Raw genomic sequence first — 19,692 nt, 5'->3', positions numbered from 1 at the left:
CTACTGAACAGAAAATGTTTGTGAGATTTGGAAATGAATCACCTGAGCAAACGACACCGACGTCCTCAGCAATTCCTGCCTGGGCTGTCTCAGACGTGGAGTTGTCACAGAGAGTCAGACGAGTTTCATTTCCTCCAGATCGGACACTTTTCAGCCCGATGGGTCCTGTTCCGCGCTCAGACTTAGGGGGGTTATAAGCTTTCTCAGCAACTCCGCACTGGAGCTGCCTGCACACCACGCTGGCATCATTCATGTCCCATTGGTCAACCAGCACTCTGCCCCACACACCACGGAGGGAAATCTCTACTCTTCCGTCGCACCGGCTCTCTCCATTCAGCAGTCTGAGTGATTCAGAGCGACCTGGGCTCAGGAGAGATGGGAAATACATTGAATAACACTCTCTGTTATACACTAGAAATAATACAGAGTGTGCATGAAATTATGGACTGTTTCTCAATAAGAAGTTATCACCCAGTGATCAGAGTGTGTCACAGTGTTAAAGGGAACAACCTCTGTCAGAAGACACTTATTCTTTTGAATGTATAAGTAGAAGGTGCTATAAGGATTGTAACACTCTGAGCTCAATAGTGGGGCTTGCTAGCAGCCCCTGTAAATGAGTGAGCGAGGGAATTCCTGCAGATTACTGATTGAGAAAAATCTTCTCTGTGTGTGGTGGTGGAATGGCTGCTGAGGTTTATAGTCACTTTATCCAGGCTTAAATGCCTGGAAGACAGTGAACAGTGCCTGCACAAGCACTTAGCAGGTAGGTCATGAGTGATTTAGGCAAGTTTGCCTTGAGGGAGGTTGGCCAGTGGAAGAGCAGGGCTCATGATGGTTAGGAACAGGTTATTGTTGGTGAATTTACTTCATTCCCTCTGATCCTTACTCAGAAGGTGGCAACTTTCTTGGTTCACCTGAGTCCAGTACAGGAGCTCCTAGTGTTAGATAGTTCCTGGCACTGGTGGTTCTGACTGGAGCTGTCCCCTGAAGTGTGGTGTCATCTCTGAGTCCAAGGTAAGATTCCAGCTGATCAATTCACACCACACTAAGCAGGTTGTGGGGGGGTGAGGGGAAGAGGACATTCTCTGTTGGTGAATATTGTGACTCCCTTGGGATGTGAATCTCAGTCTTTGCGTGTGTCTCAGAATCAGAGAGTCCTACAGCCAGGTGGTAAGTTAGGAATTACTGAGTCAGGCACAGGTGGAGCCAGGACAATGTGAAAAGACAACAGCAGAGTCAGTGCAGGGCACACCCACTGGCTGTGTCGGGTACAGTGTGTACTAGTATGGCGACCTGACGGGTGCAGTGTGCGCGCACTGGGTCCAAACAGCTCAAGGATCTTGGAACCCAAATAACATTTCAAGGCTAAGAGTGAAATCCTGGCCCCACTGAAGGCAATGCAAAAACCTCCATTGACTTCAATGGAACCAGGAGTTCACCCTAAGATTGGGCAGGAGAATGCCTGCATGCAGCCAGTGTAGTATGAGGTTAGAGAGTAGATTTGGGGTTTTCTGAGGAGGCTCATGGATATAACTGGATACCACAGCCCCTCAGGAAGGCCAGATGGTATCATGGTGGATGGAGCTCGTATGGAAGGGACCAGGTGCTTTTCCTTAGAAGGGATTCTCCTTCCAGCAATCCTAGGGAGAAATCAGCATCTTCATGTGCTGAGGAGTTCCCTCCGAGAACCAGGGTCTGGGCTGGGTAGATAGTTAGGAGAGGCAGGGCAGGGCTGCAGGGAATTCAGTTAGGAATGCAGGTATCAGCCTCTGTGAGAAGCAGGAGAACTGCCAGGTGAATTGCCCCTAAGGTACAAAGGTATCAGTTGTAAAGAGGAGAGTAGACGTCTGTTGAGAGTTCTGGGCAGGGCCACATAGGCTTAGTCATGGTGTGTAATGGCACCAGTGACTCTGGGCTCTGTGGGGGGCAGTTCTGGAAGCTACGTGTCCATTATTAGGAAGAAGGTTGAAATCCAGGGCCTCTGCAGTAGGTTTCTCTCTAAGGACCCCAGTTCCAGCCAGGCAAGAAGCCCTGTGGAGACTCTGTACATGGATCTGAAGATGGGGCAGAGAGAGGAGATGAAACTTCATTAAGCAGGAAGGGTCCCTTTGGTGAGGGGAGAAGCAGATGATCACAATGGCCTTTTTGGGTCTTAAAACTCTATGGATCTATAGACCCATAAGACGGGCTCCATTTAGCCACAAGGGAACCAGATTGGCTGGCCATTAAAATTAATTTTCTAGTGAATTATTCCGCAGGACCCTGGCCATTTTCAGTGCCCAGGATAGATAAATCAGGGTTGTGCAGCGTCAGGCTATTGCTTGTATGATCCCTGCCTCATTCACTTTAGAAACTGGAAGGCCTGAAGAGAATGAGCAGGGGAGCGCAGGAAGAACTTGTTAAGAACAGTGACCATCATTCAGTAGAGCTCAGTTCTGTTCCTGTCTCTGCTGCAGACTTCACAGGTGGTGCTGAGCAGGTCTCTGAAGCCAGTTTTTATGGGGTCTGATTTGCAGAAGTACTGAGTATTCACAACTGCTGCTCCGCTCAAGACAAGATGTGGCTGCTCCGCTCTTCTGCAGTCAGGCAGTGTAGTCGGGTGGAATGAGCACAGGGCTGCGAGTCAAAACACTGAGTTTTATCCTGTCTCCGCTGCTGACTCACTCAGTGGCCTTGGGCAAGTCACTTTGCTTTTCTCTCTCCATTTCATCGTCTGTAAAATGGAGCTAATAATAATACTTACCTACCTGCTTCTCTGGAGTTCTGTGAGGGGTTATCAATGTCTGGACAGTACTTTGAACACACAAAGCTCTACAGAAATGGTGAGTACTCTGGAGAATCAGGCCCTGAGGCTTTCAGGTTGGTGCCCAATCATCCCAAATAAGTAGCGAGTTTGAAGTTTGGCTTTAATCATTGTATGTAACATTTTCAAAAGCATCTAAATGATGTCGGAGCCTAAGTGCCATTTTCAGAAGTGATTTAGGCTACAAGAAGGTGAAGTCTCCAGGGTTCTTGGGCTCCTACGTTACTGGAGAAAATGGGATTTAAATCCCTAAGTCACTTAGGCACTTTTGAAAAGGTTATTCTTGGGCTTCTAAGTGCCTAAGTCACTTTTGAAATGGCATTATAACAATCTGCTCTCTCCCAGTGGTGTTGTGAAGACAAATTCACTAATGCTTCTGGTGCACTCTGATACTACGGTGAGGAGCACCATAGAAAAAATCCCATGAAGAAATTAATAATTCTGTACTCAGTGCAGTGTTAGTACGGTCTGTAGAGCGAATAAGGCCCTAGGCCACAGGTTGAATGATGAGGATAAAAAGAAAGATTCTCCAGCTCCTCCATCCCCTGAGCACCATCCTCCCACAGCACTGAAGGAGGCAGGAGCTGGTGGGATGGAGGGGAATAACAGGACGTGTGCATGCAATTAGACTGTGTCATAATGTAGATGCACAAGGGGGGGAGCTGAATGAACATTGCACGGGTAACCTTAACTCTGATATTTCCTAATTCTTGTGCCTTTGGCTTTGACTAATAACACTGTTTAATTTGTTAATGTTTTTATGTGAAGTAAATATTTTCCCTGCTAAGTACTGTGTGGTCATGCAGGATTTCAGCTTCCAAACACACCCGAAAGACTGGCAGGCGGAAATGGAAGGAGCATTTTTGTTTAGATTCTAACTAAAACATTGATTCATTTTAACTTTTGGAAAATGAAAAAATCAATTTTCCTTTTCATATTTGGGTTTACAGGTTTTCCTCCTTTCTCCCCCTTCCTATTTTTTCATCTTTTTTGCCACTGTAAAAAATTAGCAAAAATCAAGAAAAGTGTAAGAGAGCAGGGGGGGCGGGGGGATCTTTCTGAGGTTTTTTTCAACTGGAAAGGTGTGAAAAAGTTAGAAAAAACCAAAGTGAGATAAAGTGCTACTTTCTCTGTGGCATGCTCCCAAAAATACCCTCAGGAACTCAAGAGAAGAGAAAAGTTTATTTTCCGCAGTTTCTAATTCAGCCAAACCTGGAAGGGATTTCCCTGCACTAGGGCAAGGCATTTCCCTGGCCCCAGCACTGATCCCTTGCCAAATTGCAAAGGCCTGCTGCAGACAATGAAGGCATACAATCTCCTCAAGAGCTGGTGGAGTGAGTATTTGATCAGAGAAAGTGTGATGCAACCTCCATCTTGGGAATTGCTAGTAGCTCCCCCTCTAATTACTGCAGCAGTGATTTGGAGAAGGATGAGAACAGTGAATCGGTGACATTTATGAAACCCGAAGGACAAAATGCTGCCCCTGCTCCACTGCCCGGCGGAAGGACAGAGTTGCTGATGTTTTTACTGCAGAATCCAGGGCTTTCCCGGGTCATCGCTGTTCTTTTTGAGGTCATGTTTACTTTAATTTTATTTTTAATACATTTACCATTATGATACGTGGTTTAGAATCTAGCTCCCTCTCCCCTTGCTGTGCCCTGAGGTTTCCCCGCTCTAGGGTCAGTGTCACACACTGAGGGGCAGGTATCATTAATCCAGCATTACACTTACCTGAGCAAACCACACTGGCATCATTGTCATGGGAGCACTGAGAGGCCCCCAGGGCAGTAACAGGGCAATGGCCCAAATGGGTTTCAGTCCCTTTGCAGTGAAATGTGTCTGTCCAGACAGAGCCAGTTCCCTTCCCAAAATACCCTCCTCCTGGGGTTGATACAGCGAAGCCGCAGTCGAGCTGACGACAGAGAACGTTGGCGTCTGGTAAATCCCAGCGAGAGTCACAGAGGGTTCCCCAGGCACCAGGAACCTGGATCTCCACCCTCCCCGAGCACGCTGTGCTGCCGTTCACCAGCCGGAACCCTGTGTGCCCTGGGAAGAAGGGAGAAGGGGTTTAGAGAGGGAGCCTTGGAGCTATTTTATACCAAATAGTTAAAGAAAGGAAAGTCAGGGGGGATTTGATCTGATTCTATTTATCTTGGATCATTTGTGTTTTACGAGAAACTGGTGCCATCCTATTACCTTAGCTCTCTACACAGTGAGATCTGTATATTGATTCACCCTAATCTAGAATTCACATCACTGGGATTTTAAAAACTTTGCACTGAATTCTTACGTGAGCATATGGCTCCAGCATCATTTGCATGTGAGCATGTCTGACTGATGTGCGATATCCGGGGACAGTACGCATGGTGGGACTCATTCCCCGCACACCGGAATGCTTCAGTCCAGATTGGTCCATGTCCTTCTCCAAAGTGAGCTCCTCTTGGGATAGACAGAGCTGTTCCACATTGTAGTTCATTACAGATAACGTTGGCAGCTTTGAGATCAAAGTGGGCATCACAGACTGTGCTCCATGTTTCTCCATCTCTTATTTCCACACGTCCTGAACAGGCACTATGCCCTCCAACCAGCCGGGGCTTAATGTGTCCTAGAAATTTAATGAAAGCAAGAATTTACAAAGGGGCCTCAGGGAGTTAGATGCTCGACAGCCAGAACATTTTGCCTGAACGCCAGTCGTGGCTCAGTATCAAAGTGCAGGCCGCAATGAGAAATAAAAAAGCAATATATAACAAATGGAAAACAGTGGTATTACAAAACAATTAATATACATTAGATGTTATAATGTGTAGAAAATTGATAAGGGAAGCTAATGATATCAGGGAAAAAATCATGGGTTGCTGCACTAAGGAGATTCACAAGGCATTTCTAAGTATACTAGGAACGAACGAAAAATCCTAACAGTGGTGGAGTTCCACTGCAAATCAAGATGGTAAAATTGTTAACAACGATGAAGAAAAGGAAGAAGTATTCAATAAATATTTCTGATTTTCGATAGCAACAGGATGTATCATATTATGTGAAAAGGATGAACTACTCTTCAGTCCATTGGTAACTCAGGAGGAAGTGAAACAGCCTTTACTATTTTTATATCAGCAGGCCTCAATAGCTGATAAAACCACAGAATAAGAGAAGTGTAGGGATGGAAGGAACCTCAAGAGGTGATCTAGTCCATCTCCTCACACCAAGGGAGGTTTAAATATACCTAGGCCACCATGACAGATGTTTGTCTAACTTTTTGTGCAAAGTCACCAATGATGGGGATTACACAACCTCCCAACGTACCCTGTTCCAGTCCTTAATTATCCCTATAGTTCGAAACTTTTTTCTAATATCTAATCTGAATCTCATTTGCTGCAATCTAAAATGATTGTCGAGTCCTACCCTTGGTGGATGTGGACAACAATTAACAAACAATCTTTCAGTTATTTGAAGACTTATCAGTTCACCTCTCAGTCTGCTCTTCTCTAAACTAAAAATGTCCAATTCTTTCAACATTTCCTCATAGATCATGTTTTCTAAACCTCTTACTCTGTTTGTTGCTCTCCTCTGGACGTTCTCCAATTTGTCCTTTTCTTTTTTAAACAATGATGAGCAAAAATGGACACAGTACTCCAGCTGAGACCACACCATTACTAAGTAGAGAGGGACAATTACCTCCTGTGTATTACATATAACATTCCTGTTAATATAATTCAGAATGACATTTCTCTTTTTCACAAGAGGATCACAACTTTTCAGACTGTGATCCACTATAACTCCGAGATCATTTTCTGCAGAACTGCTACCTACACAGTTATTCCCCATTTTTTTTTTATTTGATTTTTCCTTCCTAAGTCTCATACTTTGCACTTGTCTTTACTGAATTTCAATTTGCTGATTTTGGAGCAATTCTCCAGTTTATCAAGATCATTTTGATTTTCAACCCTTCCTTCCAAAGAGCTTGCGACCCCTCTCAGCTTCGTGTCACCCACAAATTGTGTCAGTGTATTCTCTACTCCATCAACCAAGTCACTTACGAAAATATTGACGAGTACCGAACCCAGGACAGTGTTATTTTTTATTTATCCACAGGAACACAGCAATCACAGAGAAAAGAATAAAGCAACTGAAGACCTACAGGCCTATGTCTTACCAAAAGCTCAGCTTTTCCCTCAAAACCCGGGCTGACTCAGCTTATCCCAGGAACCCCTGCTCCTGGGGACTGTTACAGTCTCCTTCCCTGCAGACCCTGCCTCACCCCCTCTGTTCCTCAGGGCTCCCCTGTTAACAATTCCCAAGCTCTCTGTTTAAGATTTCTCATCTCAGGGGCCCATCCCAAGGAAGGGGACTTGTGCTCAGCTTAGCCAGATGCAAAGCCCTGACACCTGTATTATCAGTTAAGTACCAGAAATTGGGTTCTATGAAACCATTGTCTGCCGTCCTGGGACATGTGGGGAGCTCAGACGGGGGTTGCCCTTTGAGCCCCTGAAGGAAATGTGAAAATAGCAGTAAAAGGACCTGAGGTACACGTAATAGTCACAGAAATACAGATATAGCCCATGTTCTTTGCAGGGGTCATAGTAGACAAAGAACTGAATGTGAGCTCCCAGTGTGATGCTGCTGCAAAAACGGCGAAGGTGATCCTTGGATGTATAAAGAGGGGAGCAATGAGTACAGCTGGCTGAAATGCAGGATTTGCAGTGTACAGGAAATGTCACTATTTTAAAATTTCCTGCGAATTGGAAATCCGACTAAAATTTTGTTTTGGAAACTCCAACCCACGGTGTATCCAACTTGAAATTTGCTCCCAGGAACCCCAACAGATGCAGAGTGACACTGACATTCTTGTCAGTTTCTCCACTGTTATGGTCAGGACAAGCATGTCAATTTCTCAGAGCCACTGCTGGGGCTCTGGGGCAGCCTCATCATATGGCCTGCCCTGGACTGGGAAGCCCTGGGCTTCCAGACTCCGTGGCCAGCTGGCAGCCGAAACAGGCAAATAGCCCAGTCCGGGACATTCTGCAAGGCAGGGCTGCCCCAGAGCCACAGACCCTGGGACACCGGAATCCATCCCGGGACTTCCAGGATCCCTGATGCAGACCCTGGAGCTGAGCCTTGGTTAGAACTGGGGCTGCCAGGGCTCTCAGGTTCCTATCCCATGGCAGAGAGCCTGAAAGCATTGGCAGGGCTTCCCTGGAGCCCACACCCTAGAAAGACTAGGGTCTCCAATTTTGGGGCAATCTGTATGGTGGGGCTGCCCCAGAGCTGCAGATGCTAGAAGACTGGGGTACCCAGCCCCAGGACAATCTGCACAGCTGGACTAACAGGAGCCACCAGGGAACCTGGCAGGGAACCATGGACATTTCAACCAGATAATGCTTGTGGTTTCGAGAAAGTTCATTGAACCCCAATTCACTTTCATGATAAATGTTGAGTTCAACAAACTGGCATTTTCCAATGAAACTCTGGTTTGCCAGATAATTTCCAACTAGCTCTAGCAGGGAGGTGATTTTTCCTCTGTGTACAGCACCGGGGAGACAGATACTGCATCTGCTTTTAGTGTCCACATTGTAAGAAGGATGTTAAAAAATTGGAATGGGTGCAGAGAAGATCCACAATAATGATTCTAGGGCTTGAAAATGTGCCCTGCAGTGAGAGATTTAAGGAGGTCAATCTGTTTAGCTTATCAAAAGGATGACCGAGACGTGTCTTGATTTCAGTGTTTAGATACTTTCACATGGACAAAACACTGCATAGTAAAGGTCTTCTCAATCTAGTGGGGAAAGGCATCACAAGAACCAATGGGTGGGAGTTAAAGACAGACACGTTCCTATCAGGGGCAAGGCATGCATGTTGCACAGTACTAGTGATGAAACATTGGAACAAACTACCAAGAGAAGCAGAACATTCTCCACCTCCTGAAGTATTCAGAACAAAACTGGGTGCCTTTCTGGGAGAGATGCCTCAGCCAAACACAAGTTCAGATGAAGTACAGGAGTAATTGGTTTAAATTCTATAGTTTTTGTTACCCAGGAGGTCAGACCAGATCTAATGCTCCCTTCTGGCCTTAAAATCTATACAGCTATGAATCAAAAAGAAACTTAATGTTTGCAAAGTGAAGCACTCAAACATTCAGAATGCCAGACTTGTACTTGCCTGTGAAACCTTCATTAGCCCCTTTTGTGACTGTGCGTGCAGGTTCATTGTCCAGTACATGAACCTGGCAAAAGCATGGTTGGTGTTGCAAAAACACAAACACTCATGAGAAGTGCTAGGCACTGGCACTTGCATAAACACCTTCCAGAAGGGTGGGACCAGAACACCCTGACACAGGGTTATGGTGTAAACACACTCCCCAAAGATGATGAAAGGAAAACTTTTACTCCCTCTGAAAGATAAGGTCAGGATGACAGGGTGATGGATAGAGATGTTTTGGTCAAACCAACATGGACAAGGTAAAAGGTGGTAACTAGTCACATCAGAAGGGTAACGTGTAACTTGATTTTATCACAGTACAAAAGACAGGTCACAATGGGGGGCGCGGTTTCCGGCCTAGGTGCAGGGGGTGAGTGGAAAGTCTCGCCACTCACTGAGCCAAGCCCATGGTAAGGGGCCTACATGTGCCAGTGTAACTGTAGACATTGATCCAGGGAGCTAGTACCGTCCTTTGTCAGCAATAAACCTGAACAAGCCTTTGCCACTGAACCGAGTCTGTGGTCTTCTTGGGCAGTTTGGTTGAGGCCTGCTGCGTCAGCTATCTGCGCAGAGCTGAAAACACACGCAGAGAGAAAACACACACAGCCAACAGCTGACAACACCGGGGAGGTAGGGAAGTGTTATTATCTCCATTTTACACATGGAGAACCAAAGCCCAGAGACACTCTATGGCCAAAATTATCAAAAGTGTCCACTGATTTTGGGTGCCCAACTTGAGATACCCATGTCCTGGCTTTTGAGAGGACTTAGGCCTGTGCAGCACGGCTCCCACTGCCTTCAGTTTAGAGCTGTGGGTGCTCAGCACTTCTTCAGCTCAGACGTGCATGGTCTCAAGGGGGCCACCCATAAAATGAGGTACAGACAATTAATGACCACTTGTGAAACATTTGGTTTAAGTGACTTGCCAAGCATCAGATATGAACTCTGTGGCAGAGGCAGGGATAGACTCTAATTCTCCAGGGCACCATTCAGCTGCCTTAACAAGAGACCCTCCTTTCTCCTTCTGCAATACCCTGCCTCACACACAGCACACTTCACAGTGTCTGCAACAAATGAGGCAGGGGTCCTGTAGACAACAGCCTCCTTCACGCCACAACCCTGAGTCAGAGCACTGTCAGTTCTGTGTGCTGAATGAAGCAGGGGTCCTGTGGAGAAAATAGCAAGTTATCCTGTCATGAAAGACTGAATCTTAAGGCATGTGTAAAGATGGGCCAAAATAGAGCTGCAAAGACAACTTTAATTCTGCTATTTCCTTATTCTTTATGGCTGAACTTTGCAAACTGAATGTTCCTTAAAAGTAATGGAACGTTTTAAGGTTTTTAAAAAAGCAAACTGAAAAAAATGGAAGATCAGTGCCACTGTGTCGACGCAGCGCCGCCGATTGGGCGCGTCTGGTGAAGACGGGTGACGTCGAGGGGAGAGCGCCCTCCAGTCGCATAGCTGGGGGTGGGCAGGGCAGTGGCCACTCTCCCACCGAGCAGAAGTGGAGCCTTTTTAATTTTTTGGCGCCTTTTTAATTTTTACGCACCCGGTGGCGCTCCAGGTCTTCAGTGGTGGGTTCGGTGGCGGGTCCTTCACTTGCTCTGCTCTTCGGCGGCATTTTGGCAGCGGGGGGGTCCTTCAGTGCCGCTGAAGAGCAGGAGCAAGTGAAGGACCCGCCGCCAAAGCGCCGCCGAAGACCCGGAGAGCCGCCGGGTGAGTACAAGCGGGTGGGGCCTTTTTATCTGTCCCCTCCCCCTGCTCTCTCCACCGGGCTACGCCTCTGGCGCCCTCCTGTCTGCACAATGAGCCCACCTCATCGAGAGGCAGAAGTTCTGCTGGCGGGAGAGCGTCTTCCACTGACATAGTGCGATGTGGACAAGGCTTTAAGTCGATGCCAGTTACGTTGCTCGGGGGGGGGGGGGCGGGGGGCAGGGGTTCATACCCCTGAGTGACGTAACTTACATCAACTTAAGCAGTAGTGTAGACAAGGCCTCAGTGCGCAGCCACACCATCCACATGGGCACCTGGTGCCTGGCAGGACAGTACAGGGTAGATTTACACTCCAGCTTGCCACGCACTAAATGTTCATGTCGATCTGCTCTCAGTCTCCCCCACCCCACCCTGACTGCTTATTCCAGTCTCCTCACCCAGTTAGTCTTAGAATCCCCCCACACCCTGGTTCCTGATCTGATCTGTTTTTCCTCACCCACCTCCAGTTCCTTCCCACTGGTTTCCAGTCCCAGACTCCTCACCCAGTGTGGCATTCTATACCTTGGGGGAGTGTGCTGTAACCCCCATAATCCTCATTTTCATATAATTGTGACCTTACATATAAAGCATGCCTTCTAAGGTATCAGGGGAAAGGTTATGATCTGCTGAAAGTCATTTCTCTATTCATATATGTAGAGCATTAATACATATGAAGTTATGAGAATTGTGTAGTATGGTTGTCACTAAAACATGCTGTAAATTGGGGAATCAGCCAGATATGAGCTCCCCAGAGGCAACAGCAAGGAAAATAACCAACACCTGGGTGGGGTGTCAAACAACCAATCAACAGCCATTGTCCAGGAAGGGAGTTACAATGAATGACGGCATGAGGCCACACCAGGGGAATTGCTCAGTCTTCCTTGGAGAGATTCAGTAATGCTCACCTCACTCTGAAGAGGATGGGGGAGGCAGGGGCAAAACCATGGGGGCAGAAAGGACATGATAAAAAGAAAAGACGTTTGCCATGCTCTTCCTCTCTCTTCCACCTACATCTACAGACACCACCACACCAAGTAACTGAAGCACTGATCAAAGGGCAGAGCCTGGCTGAAGAGTAACCAGGAAGCCTGTGGTGAGAAACATCTAAGTTTGTAAGGGCACTGAAAGTGTTAAGATCAACTTAGAATGGGTTTTGCTTTTATTTCTTTTGACCAAATCTGACTTGTTATCTGTTATGTATTGACATAAATTGTGACTGTATAAATCATTGTTGCAACCACTGTGATACATTTTCAGCAAATATTGTACAAAGGTTGTCGTGTGAGGTGGCTATGGAAAGGTTATGATCTGCTGGTTATGATTATGCTATCTGTATGCATGTATCAATTTTGTAGTTGAAATTATGAATATTGGCTATGTACTTGTTTCTCAGTGTGTTTGATTCTAAGTAGCATTAAGAAAAGGAGTACTTGTGGCACCTTAGAGACTAACAAATTTATTTGAGCATAAGCTTTCATGAGCTACAGCTCACTTCATCGGATGCATTGTTAGTCTCTAAGGTGCCACAAGTACTCCTTTTCTTTTTGCGAATACAGCCTAACACGGCTGCTACTCTGAAACCTGTCATTAAGTAGCATTAGTGAAGCATTTGGTCAGCTTCTTGAGAAAGGAATTTGCAGATTGAGTGCTCAATCGAGAAACACTTAACTAACAATGGACCTTGGGAGGCTCCAATCCACATATGAGAAGTCTTCCTGAGATGTTCAAGGTGGCATGTGAGGAATGGCTGCTGCCTGCAAACTGAGTCATGCATGGACATGTGACTTACCCAGGTGGCTACAAACTCCATCTTGTTGCTGTGATTTTGCACAGGAGAACAAAGGGAAAGAATATAAAAGGCCCTGGAAACCCCTCCATTTTGTCTTCAATCCTGCTTTTTTACTTCTGGAGGAACTTTGCTACAAACTGAAGCTCCGAACAAAGGACTGAATGACCAATCCAAGCTGGATGTACTCCAGAGACTTGATTTAAACCTGCAGTTTATTCCATCACTGCTACAAGCCTGAAAAAATAACTTTGCCATTACTGTATGTAATTGATTCCATTTAACCAGTTTTAGCGCTCATCTACATTTCTTTCTTTTTATGAATAAACCTTTAGATTTTAGCTTCTAAAGGATTAGCAACAGCTGCTTTTGTAATGAACCAGCCACCCCCAGTCCCTATTCAAGCCCAAATTAATGGTGTTAAAAGCCAGTAGGAGAACACTTCAATCTTCCTGGACATTCTATAACAGATGTAAAAGTAGCTATACTTGAACAAAAAAACTTCAGAAACAGACGTCAAAGAGAAACACCAGAATTACAATTCATTTGCAAATTTAACACCATTAATTTGGGCTTGAATAGGGACTGGGGGTGGCTGGCTCATTACAAAAACTGCTTTGCTGCTCCTGGAATTGACACATCCTCATCTATTATTGGGAGTGGACTGCATCCACCCTGATCAAGTTGGCCATGTCAACACTGGTTCTCCACTTGTGAGGTAACTCCCTTCCCTTCATGTGTCATTATATAATGCCTGCATCTGTAATTTTCACTCTATGCATCTGAAGAAGTGGTGTTTTACCCACAAAAGGTTATGCCCAAATAAATCTGTTAGTCTTTAAGGTGCCACCAAACTCCTTGTGGTTTTGTCCTGAATTGATACTCTCAGCTGTGTCCCGCCAGAGGCAACATTGTTACATTATGTTTTGTCTTATAATCACTTAAACTCTATCTTTATAGTTAATACATTTGTTTGTTTATTCTACCTGAAGCAGTGTGTTTGGTTTGAAGTGTGTCAGGGACTCCCCTTGGGATAACAAGCCTGGTCCATATCAAATTCTTTGTTAAATGGATGAACTCAGATAAGTTTGCAATGTCCAGCGGGCATAACTGGGCACTGCAAGACGGAGGTTCCTCGGGTTGTGTCTAGGGATAGTGGCTAGTGTGATTCGGTTGTACAATCCAAGGAGCAGCTTACATGCCAGAGGCTGTGCGTGAGCAACCCAGGAGTGGGGGTTCTCACAGCAGAGCAGGGTAAGGCTGGCTCCCAGAGTCAAGGATTGGGTGACCTAGCAGATCACTGGTCTGGATAACACCAGAGGGGAATGTCACACCCAGTCAGTCCCAGTCTCCCCAGTTCCCAATCTCCTTGCTCAGCAAGTCAAAGTCTCTCCCCACCCACTCCCTGTCCTAATCGCCCTTCCTAGCCAGTCCTAATCTCTTTTCCCCTCCTCCCAGTCCCAGTCTCCTTGCCCAGCCAGTCCCCATCTCCCGCTTTCTTTTCCAGTCCCACTTTCTCTCCATCCACCAGCCTCCAGGCTCAGAATATTCCCCCTGCATCCTTATCCTTATCTACTTTCCCCTTCACCCTGGTCTGCATTCAGTTCAGGTAGCTTCCTCCCCATACTGCCTGGGCCCAATAGGTGGAAACATTCTCCCTCATCTCAGGGCTAATGCCTGGTGCCACTCTGGTGCACAGCGGCCAAGAGTATAATTTCAGCATAATTTTATTGGTTACACATCTTGCCACGGCTGCAACACCTCTTCGGGGACTGTCACCTTGTTGTGGTGAAGGGGCTTGTGTGCTCCAATGATCCTCAGAGCTATGCTGTCGGGAGCTTCAAGTTTCTTCAAATGTGGTATAATGAGAAGCTTTTGGAAGACTTGAAAAATGCCAACACTGTTACCATCTTTAAAAAAGGAATAAGTTGGAGTGTGGAAATTATCATGGCATTGCCTTGCTATCTACAGCAGGAAAAATTCTCACCCGTATCCTCTTAAACCGAATACTTCCCCTTGCTGAGGAAATATTGCCGGAATCTCAGTGCAGTTTCAAGCCATCCCGCAGAACAACTGACATAATCTTCATTGCCCACCAAACCCAGGAAAAGTCTTGGGAGCAAAATTAGGACCTGCACATGGCCTTCATTGATTCGACAAAGGCCTTCAATTCTGTCAATCACAAAGCCCTGTGGAAGGTGCTGGCCAGATTTGGCTGCCCTCCAAAATGTATTAAGGGCTTAAGGCTTCTTCATGATGAGAGGACTGCCACCGTTCTCTGTAATGGCCTGGAGATGAATCCTTTCATCATCAAAACTGGGGTTAAGCAAGGATGTGTTATTGCCACAACCCTGTTCTCCAGGTATTTAGCAGTCATTTTGGTCCTTTTTAAAGACCACCTTCCCACTGGAGTTGACATTCAATACAGAATGGATGGGCGGCTTATTAATATTTGACATTTCCGTTCCAAGTCTAAACTGCTCAGGGCATCCATTACTGACCTTCAGTATGCTGATGACTGTGTCATCGTCAAGCATACTCGGAATGACCTTCAGTCCACATTGGATTTTTTTGCACAAGCTTACTGAAGCCTATGACTCTCACTCCATATCAAGAAGACTAAAGTGCTCCATCAGCCTGCTTAAGACCTTGTACATGACCCACCACAAATCACCAACAAGATGCAGACTTTGGAGAGAGTTGAGGACTTCTGTTACCTCGGTAGCCAACTTTCTCAAAATGCAAAAGTTGACAGTGAGATCCAGCACAGGATCCAGTGCGCAACTGCTTCCTTTGGGAAACTGCTCTGGCACGTTTTCACAGACCGTGACTTACGGAAGGACACCAAAATCCAGGTCTAGGAGACAATTGTTATTCCTACACTCCTTTATAGATGTGAAACCTCTATCAACAGCACCTCAAGAGTCTGGAGATGTATCACGAAAGATGCCTCTGGAAGATGCTTTGCATCAAGAGGGAAGATCACTGGACTAACATCAGCAATCTCATTGAACCTAATGTCACCAACATTGAAGCAATGATCCTCACTCATCAATTCCGCTGGGCTGGACATTGTGTGCAGATGCCAGACTCTCGCCTCCCAAAGCAAGGCCTCTACTCTCAGCTCACCCATGGTCGGAGATCCCGTGGTAATCAGAAGAAACCCTACAAAGACACACTGAAAGCGTATCTCAAGAAAACTCATGTGGACATCAGAAGGTGGGAGGATCAAGCAACCAACAAATCCCAATGCCGCTTCATCCTCCATTAGGCAGTGGTCCGCTTCGAGGAGAAGTGCCTTGCCCTCAAAGTTGAAAAGAGAGGGAAGAAAGGAAAGAAAAAGAAATTTCTCCCAGCAGGCAGCTGACCCGTCAGGCAACGTCTGTACCTACTGTGGGCAGATCTATGGTTCCAGGATCGGACTCCTCAGTGATCTCAGGACCCATATGTAAATCTGTGGTAGAGATCATCCTCGAATGGAGGGATCACCGATGATGACGATGCTGCTGCTGCTGCAACTGATGAGGCTGTGGGCCTACAGACAACAGCCTCTTTCACTCTGAATCCCTGATTCACTCCTTGGGCACCATCTGAGGCAGGGGACCTTGGCAGAGGAGAATGATTTTGGCAAAGTTTGGTATGAATCCAACCAGAAATGAAAAGTGAAAGCTGGACGAGAAGGGGTTGAGACAGACAAGGTGGCTGAGGTAATATCTTTTATTGGACCCACTCCTGTTGGTGTAAGAGACAAGCTTCTCAGCTTACACACAGCTCTTCTCTGTCAGATCAAAAGTTTGTCTCTTTCCAGCAGAAGTGGGTCCAATAAAAGATATTGCCTCACCCACCTTGTCTCTCTAATATCCTGGGACTAACCCGGCTACAACAACACTGCATATCAGAAGACGACTAACACCTTTTGGAAAGTTTTCGAGTATTCTGTCAGGTCAGCATTTCTGAAAAATTGCTTGGTGCAGAAACATCACAGCTCCCGTATGGGTTTTTTCTCAGTGATAACTAGTGCACAGGGCAGTTTGTAGAGGGCTGACTGGTTATTTCTGGAATAATCCTTAATCGGCCCAATCCTGAGTCCTTTATTCTGTTTCTACTCAGTCTGGACAAAGCAAACTCACATTACATTCAAGAGCTGACAGCCTGAGTAAGGGCCAAACCCAGGGTTCCTATGAGCTGGCCCTGCTCCTATACCCAGGGAAGACAGGGATTAGTGACAAGAATGGCCATAACTATAAGGGCCATGGAAAGACTCATCCTCCTGTCCAACCTTCAGCACAGGCATGTGGAACTACCCTGCCAGCATGGCAAGGGTTAAAGGGAGCCTTTGGGTCCAACTAGCCCCACCCCGCTATACCTGCAGCCAATGGCAGGCCTTGCGGGGGGGGGGGGAACTTGAGGGGAAGGTCACTAGCCTGCCAGCTGGGGCAGTCACCAGGGAGTAAGCACTGGCTCCCTGGCCAAGGGGGACTGAGGAGGAGACCAAGGAGCCTCTGTCAACTGAAGTAACTTGGTCCCTGAAACCCAGAGATACTGTGGAGTTCAGTCTCTCAAAACTTGCGACTGCCCCACCTGAAGGAGCCTGGGACCACAGCACGGTGCCACTCAAGATCCACGAGAGGGCGCTATGGGATGCAAGCCACCCAGCAAACGGGACTAGGGGGCCATGCCCCAAATGAAAGGGACAGTGGTAGAAAGTAGCCCAGGGCAGTGGATTTAGACTCCTTGCTGGGAGGCCTCCCCTATTTAGGGGCTGATGCATGCAGGACCCTGGGCTGGGACCTGGTGGAGAGGGAGGGCCTGGGTTTCCCTACCTCACTGCCTAAAAGACTGAGGAAATTGACCTTGAAAACCAGGGGCTGAAGTTCAGGGGCACCAACCACTAGGCAATCTGGCCCTTCAAGCGACCTGTAACAAACTTGAACTTGATTCCCACTGCAAACGTGCAGCTCCAGCTGAGATGCAGCTGCAGTTTTATAGAAAGGTGCACAGACGGGACTTTTGCTCTGATACCCCTTTGTTTGTGTGCAGCTCCCTCCTTCTGGTGAGGTTCAGAGGAGAGGGACTCCCTGCTGGGCACTTGCTCGGTGGGCAGCACAAGGCATTGAGCAGTTGTTAGTAGCAGGTTAGGGGGTTTACATTGGTGAAGGTAGATCTGTTTTCTGCAGAGTTTCAAAGTCCTGACAATGAAGCTCATTTTTGTAAAGTTCCTGCTCAACCCAGCTTTTTATTGTTTAAAAATACTCGGAAATGGCAGGTGTAAGCAGGGTCTGAATGAATTCTCCCCTGACAGCTGCTGGGAGGGGGAGAGAGTTACATGAACACACCCCCTCTGCCCAGAGACCCAGCAGATAGAGCGGGGTGTAAATCACTGCAGTGTAAATTTACCCCGCACTAGCCTGCTGCACCCTGAGCATCCGTGTGGACCCTGCTGCTGCTCACTAACAGTTCCCCAGTGCTGGGAACTGGGAGCAGATCGAAGCACACAAGGGAACTGTTAGTGCACGGCAGCACGGACCCCATGGACACTCGGTGCCTGGCAGGCCAGAGCAGGGAAGATTTACCCCCCAGCTTGCCACACACACTAAATGTTCATGTCAATCTGCTCTCAGTCTCCCCAACCCCACCCTGGCTGCTTATTCCAGTCCCGTCGCCCAGTTAGTCTTAGACTCTCCCCACACTCTGGCTCCTTTTCTGGTCTGTCTCTCCTCACCCACCCCCAGTTCCTCCCCACTGGTTCCCAGGCCCAGCCTCCTTCTCCAGTCAGTCCCAGTCTCCCCCAGCTCCCAGCTTCCTTGCTCAGCAAGTCACAGTCTCTCTCCCCCGACTCTTGTTCCATTTACCCTGCCTAGCCAGGAATAGTCTCCTCCCCCTCCCTCCTCCCAGTCCCAGTCCCCTTGCCCAGCCAGTTCCCATCTCCCCCTTTCTCTCCCAGTCCCAGTTTCTCCCTTCTCACCAGTATCCAGTCTCAGAATGTCTGTCTGTCCCCCGGCCACCCCACAGGCTCCTTGTCCCAATCTACCCTCCTCCTCTCATCCTGGTCTGATTCTTGTCCCTTCCACATTCAGTTCAGGTGGTTTCCTTTCTGTACTGCCTGGGCCCAGTAGGGGAAGACAGTCTCCCTGGGACAGAGTGCCGGGAGCGAACAGATGAGCCTGCACTCTGATTGTGATGCTCACAGACCAGGTGCCAGCTCACGCCAAAGCCTCAGGTCTCATTGAATGCTTACAAATGTACAGCCTGGCCCATTCACGTGTGCATTAGTATTGATCAAAGTGATTATTAAATGTGTAAATGTATAAGAGTGTTTAATCTTCAAGAAAACTAACCATGTTATTTGCATGGTTCTCACTTATCTGTATCCCGTTATAATGCAATAGCAAACATTTCCACTGTGTATAGCCCTGTAACGAAATAACTAATCAAATGAGAAAGAAGCCTTGTGGAATGCAAATGAAGAACTTTCACAGAAAAGTGCTAATTTCAAAGCAAGTGGTGATTGTGTGTGATGATCAGAGGCAAACACTCTAAATGCATTCCTCACTCTCCATCACCAAAGGAAGAGTTCATGTGCGTAGTGACCCTGTCAGCTTGTTTTCTGTGAGATGAAGCTATAAGGCTGGATTCAGGGAAAGATCCTTCAGCTCTGGACTGTCTGGATTCTAACAGGGTGGAATAAGTAAACAAAAAGATGGAGATCCCCAGAGTCATTCTGGGTAGCCCTGAGAGAGTTTTGGGAAACTGGCAGATGACTACATCTCTGCTACCATTTTGAATTATAGACCACAGCCACTGGGAGCTGCGGGCGGCTGTGCAAATGTAAACAAACTGTCTTGCGGCCCAACAACAGATTACTCTGATGGGCCACGTGCAGCTTGCAGGCCGCAGGTTGAATACCACTGGTCTAAGGGCACTGTCTGTGACTCCATGGTAAGACTGTTATTGCATAGGTGCTGGCTTCCAATTGTCCCAGGGGGTGCTCAACTCCCACTCTGCCCTCAGTCCCGCCCCTATTCCACCCCTTGCCCAATTCCCCAATGCACTCACAATCCACAGAGGGTTAATATTAAACACTTACCTTTAGCTCCCATTCCAGGGGGAGCTGCTAAAACTTTTGAAATTCTAAAGGAAAATATTCTACTCTTCCTTG

At 47.1% G+C, this 19,692-nt stretch overlaps 1 protein-coding gene across 1 annotated transcript in view; it reads right to left on the bottom strand.

Annotated features, from left to right (window-relative positions):
- Positions 1 to 19,692, bottom strand: part of LOC141975063 (antigen WC1.1-like) — a 57,152-nt gene that overhangs the window by 16,791 nt on the left and 20,669 nt on the right. Inside the window, exons 3-5 of the mRNA XM_074935235.1 lie at positions 5,094 to 5,408; positions 4,535 to 4,849; positions 43 to 360 (exon numbers count right to left, since the gene is read on the bottom strand). Of these exons, the coding sequence (XP_074791336.1) occupies positions 43 to 360; positions 4,535 to 4,849; positions 5,094 to 5,408 (948 nt within the window). The remainder of the gene's footprint in view (positions 1 to 42; positions 361 to 4,534; positions 4,850 to 5,093; positions 5,409 to 19,692) is intronic.

This window comes from Natator depressus, chromosome 1 (assembly GCF_965152275.1).
Source record: "Natator depressus isolate rNatDep1 chromosome 1, rNatDep2.hap1, whole genome shotgun sequence".
NCBI classification, from domain to species: Eukaryota; Metazoa; Chordata; order Testudines; family Cheloniidae; genus Natator; species Natator depressus.
The sequence above is the reverse complement of the archived record's forward strand: the minus strand, read 5'-3'. Positions and strand labels throughout refer to the sequence as shown.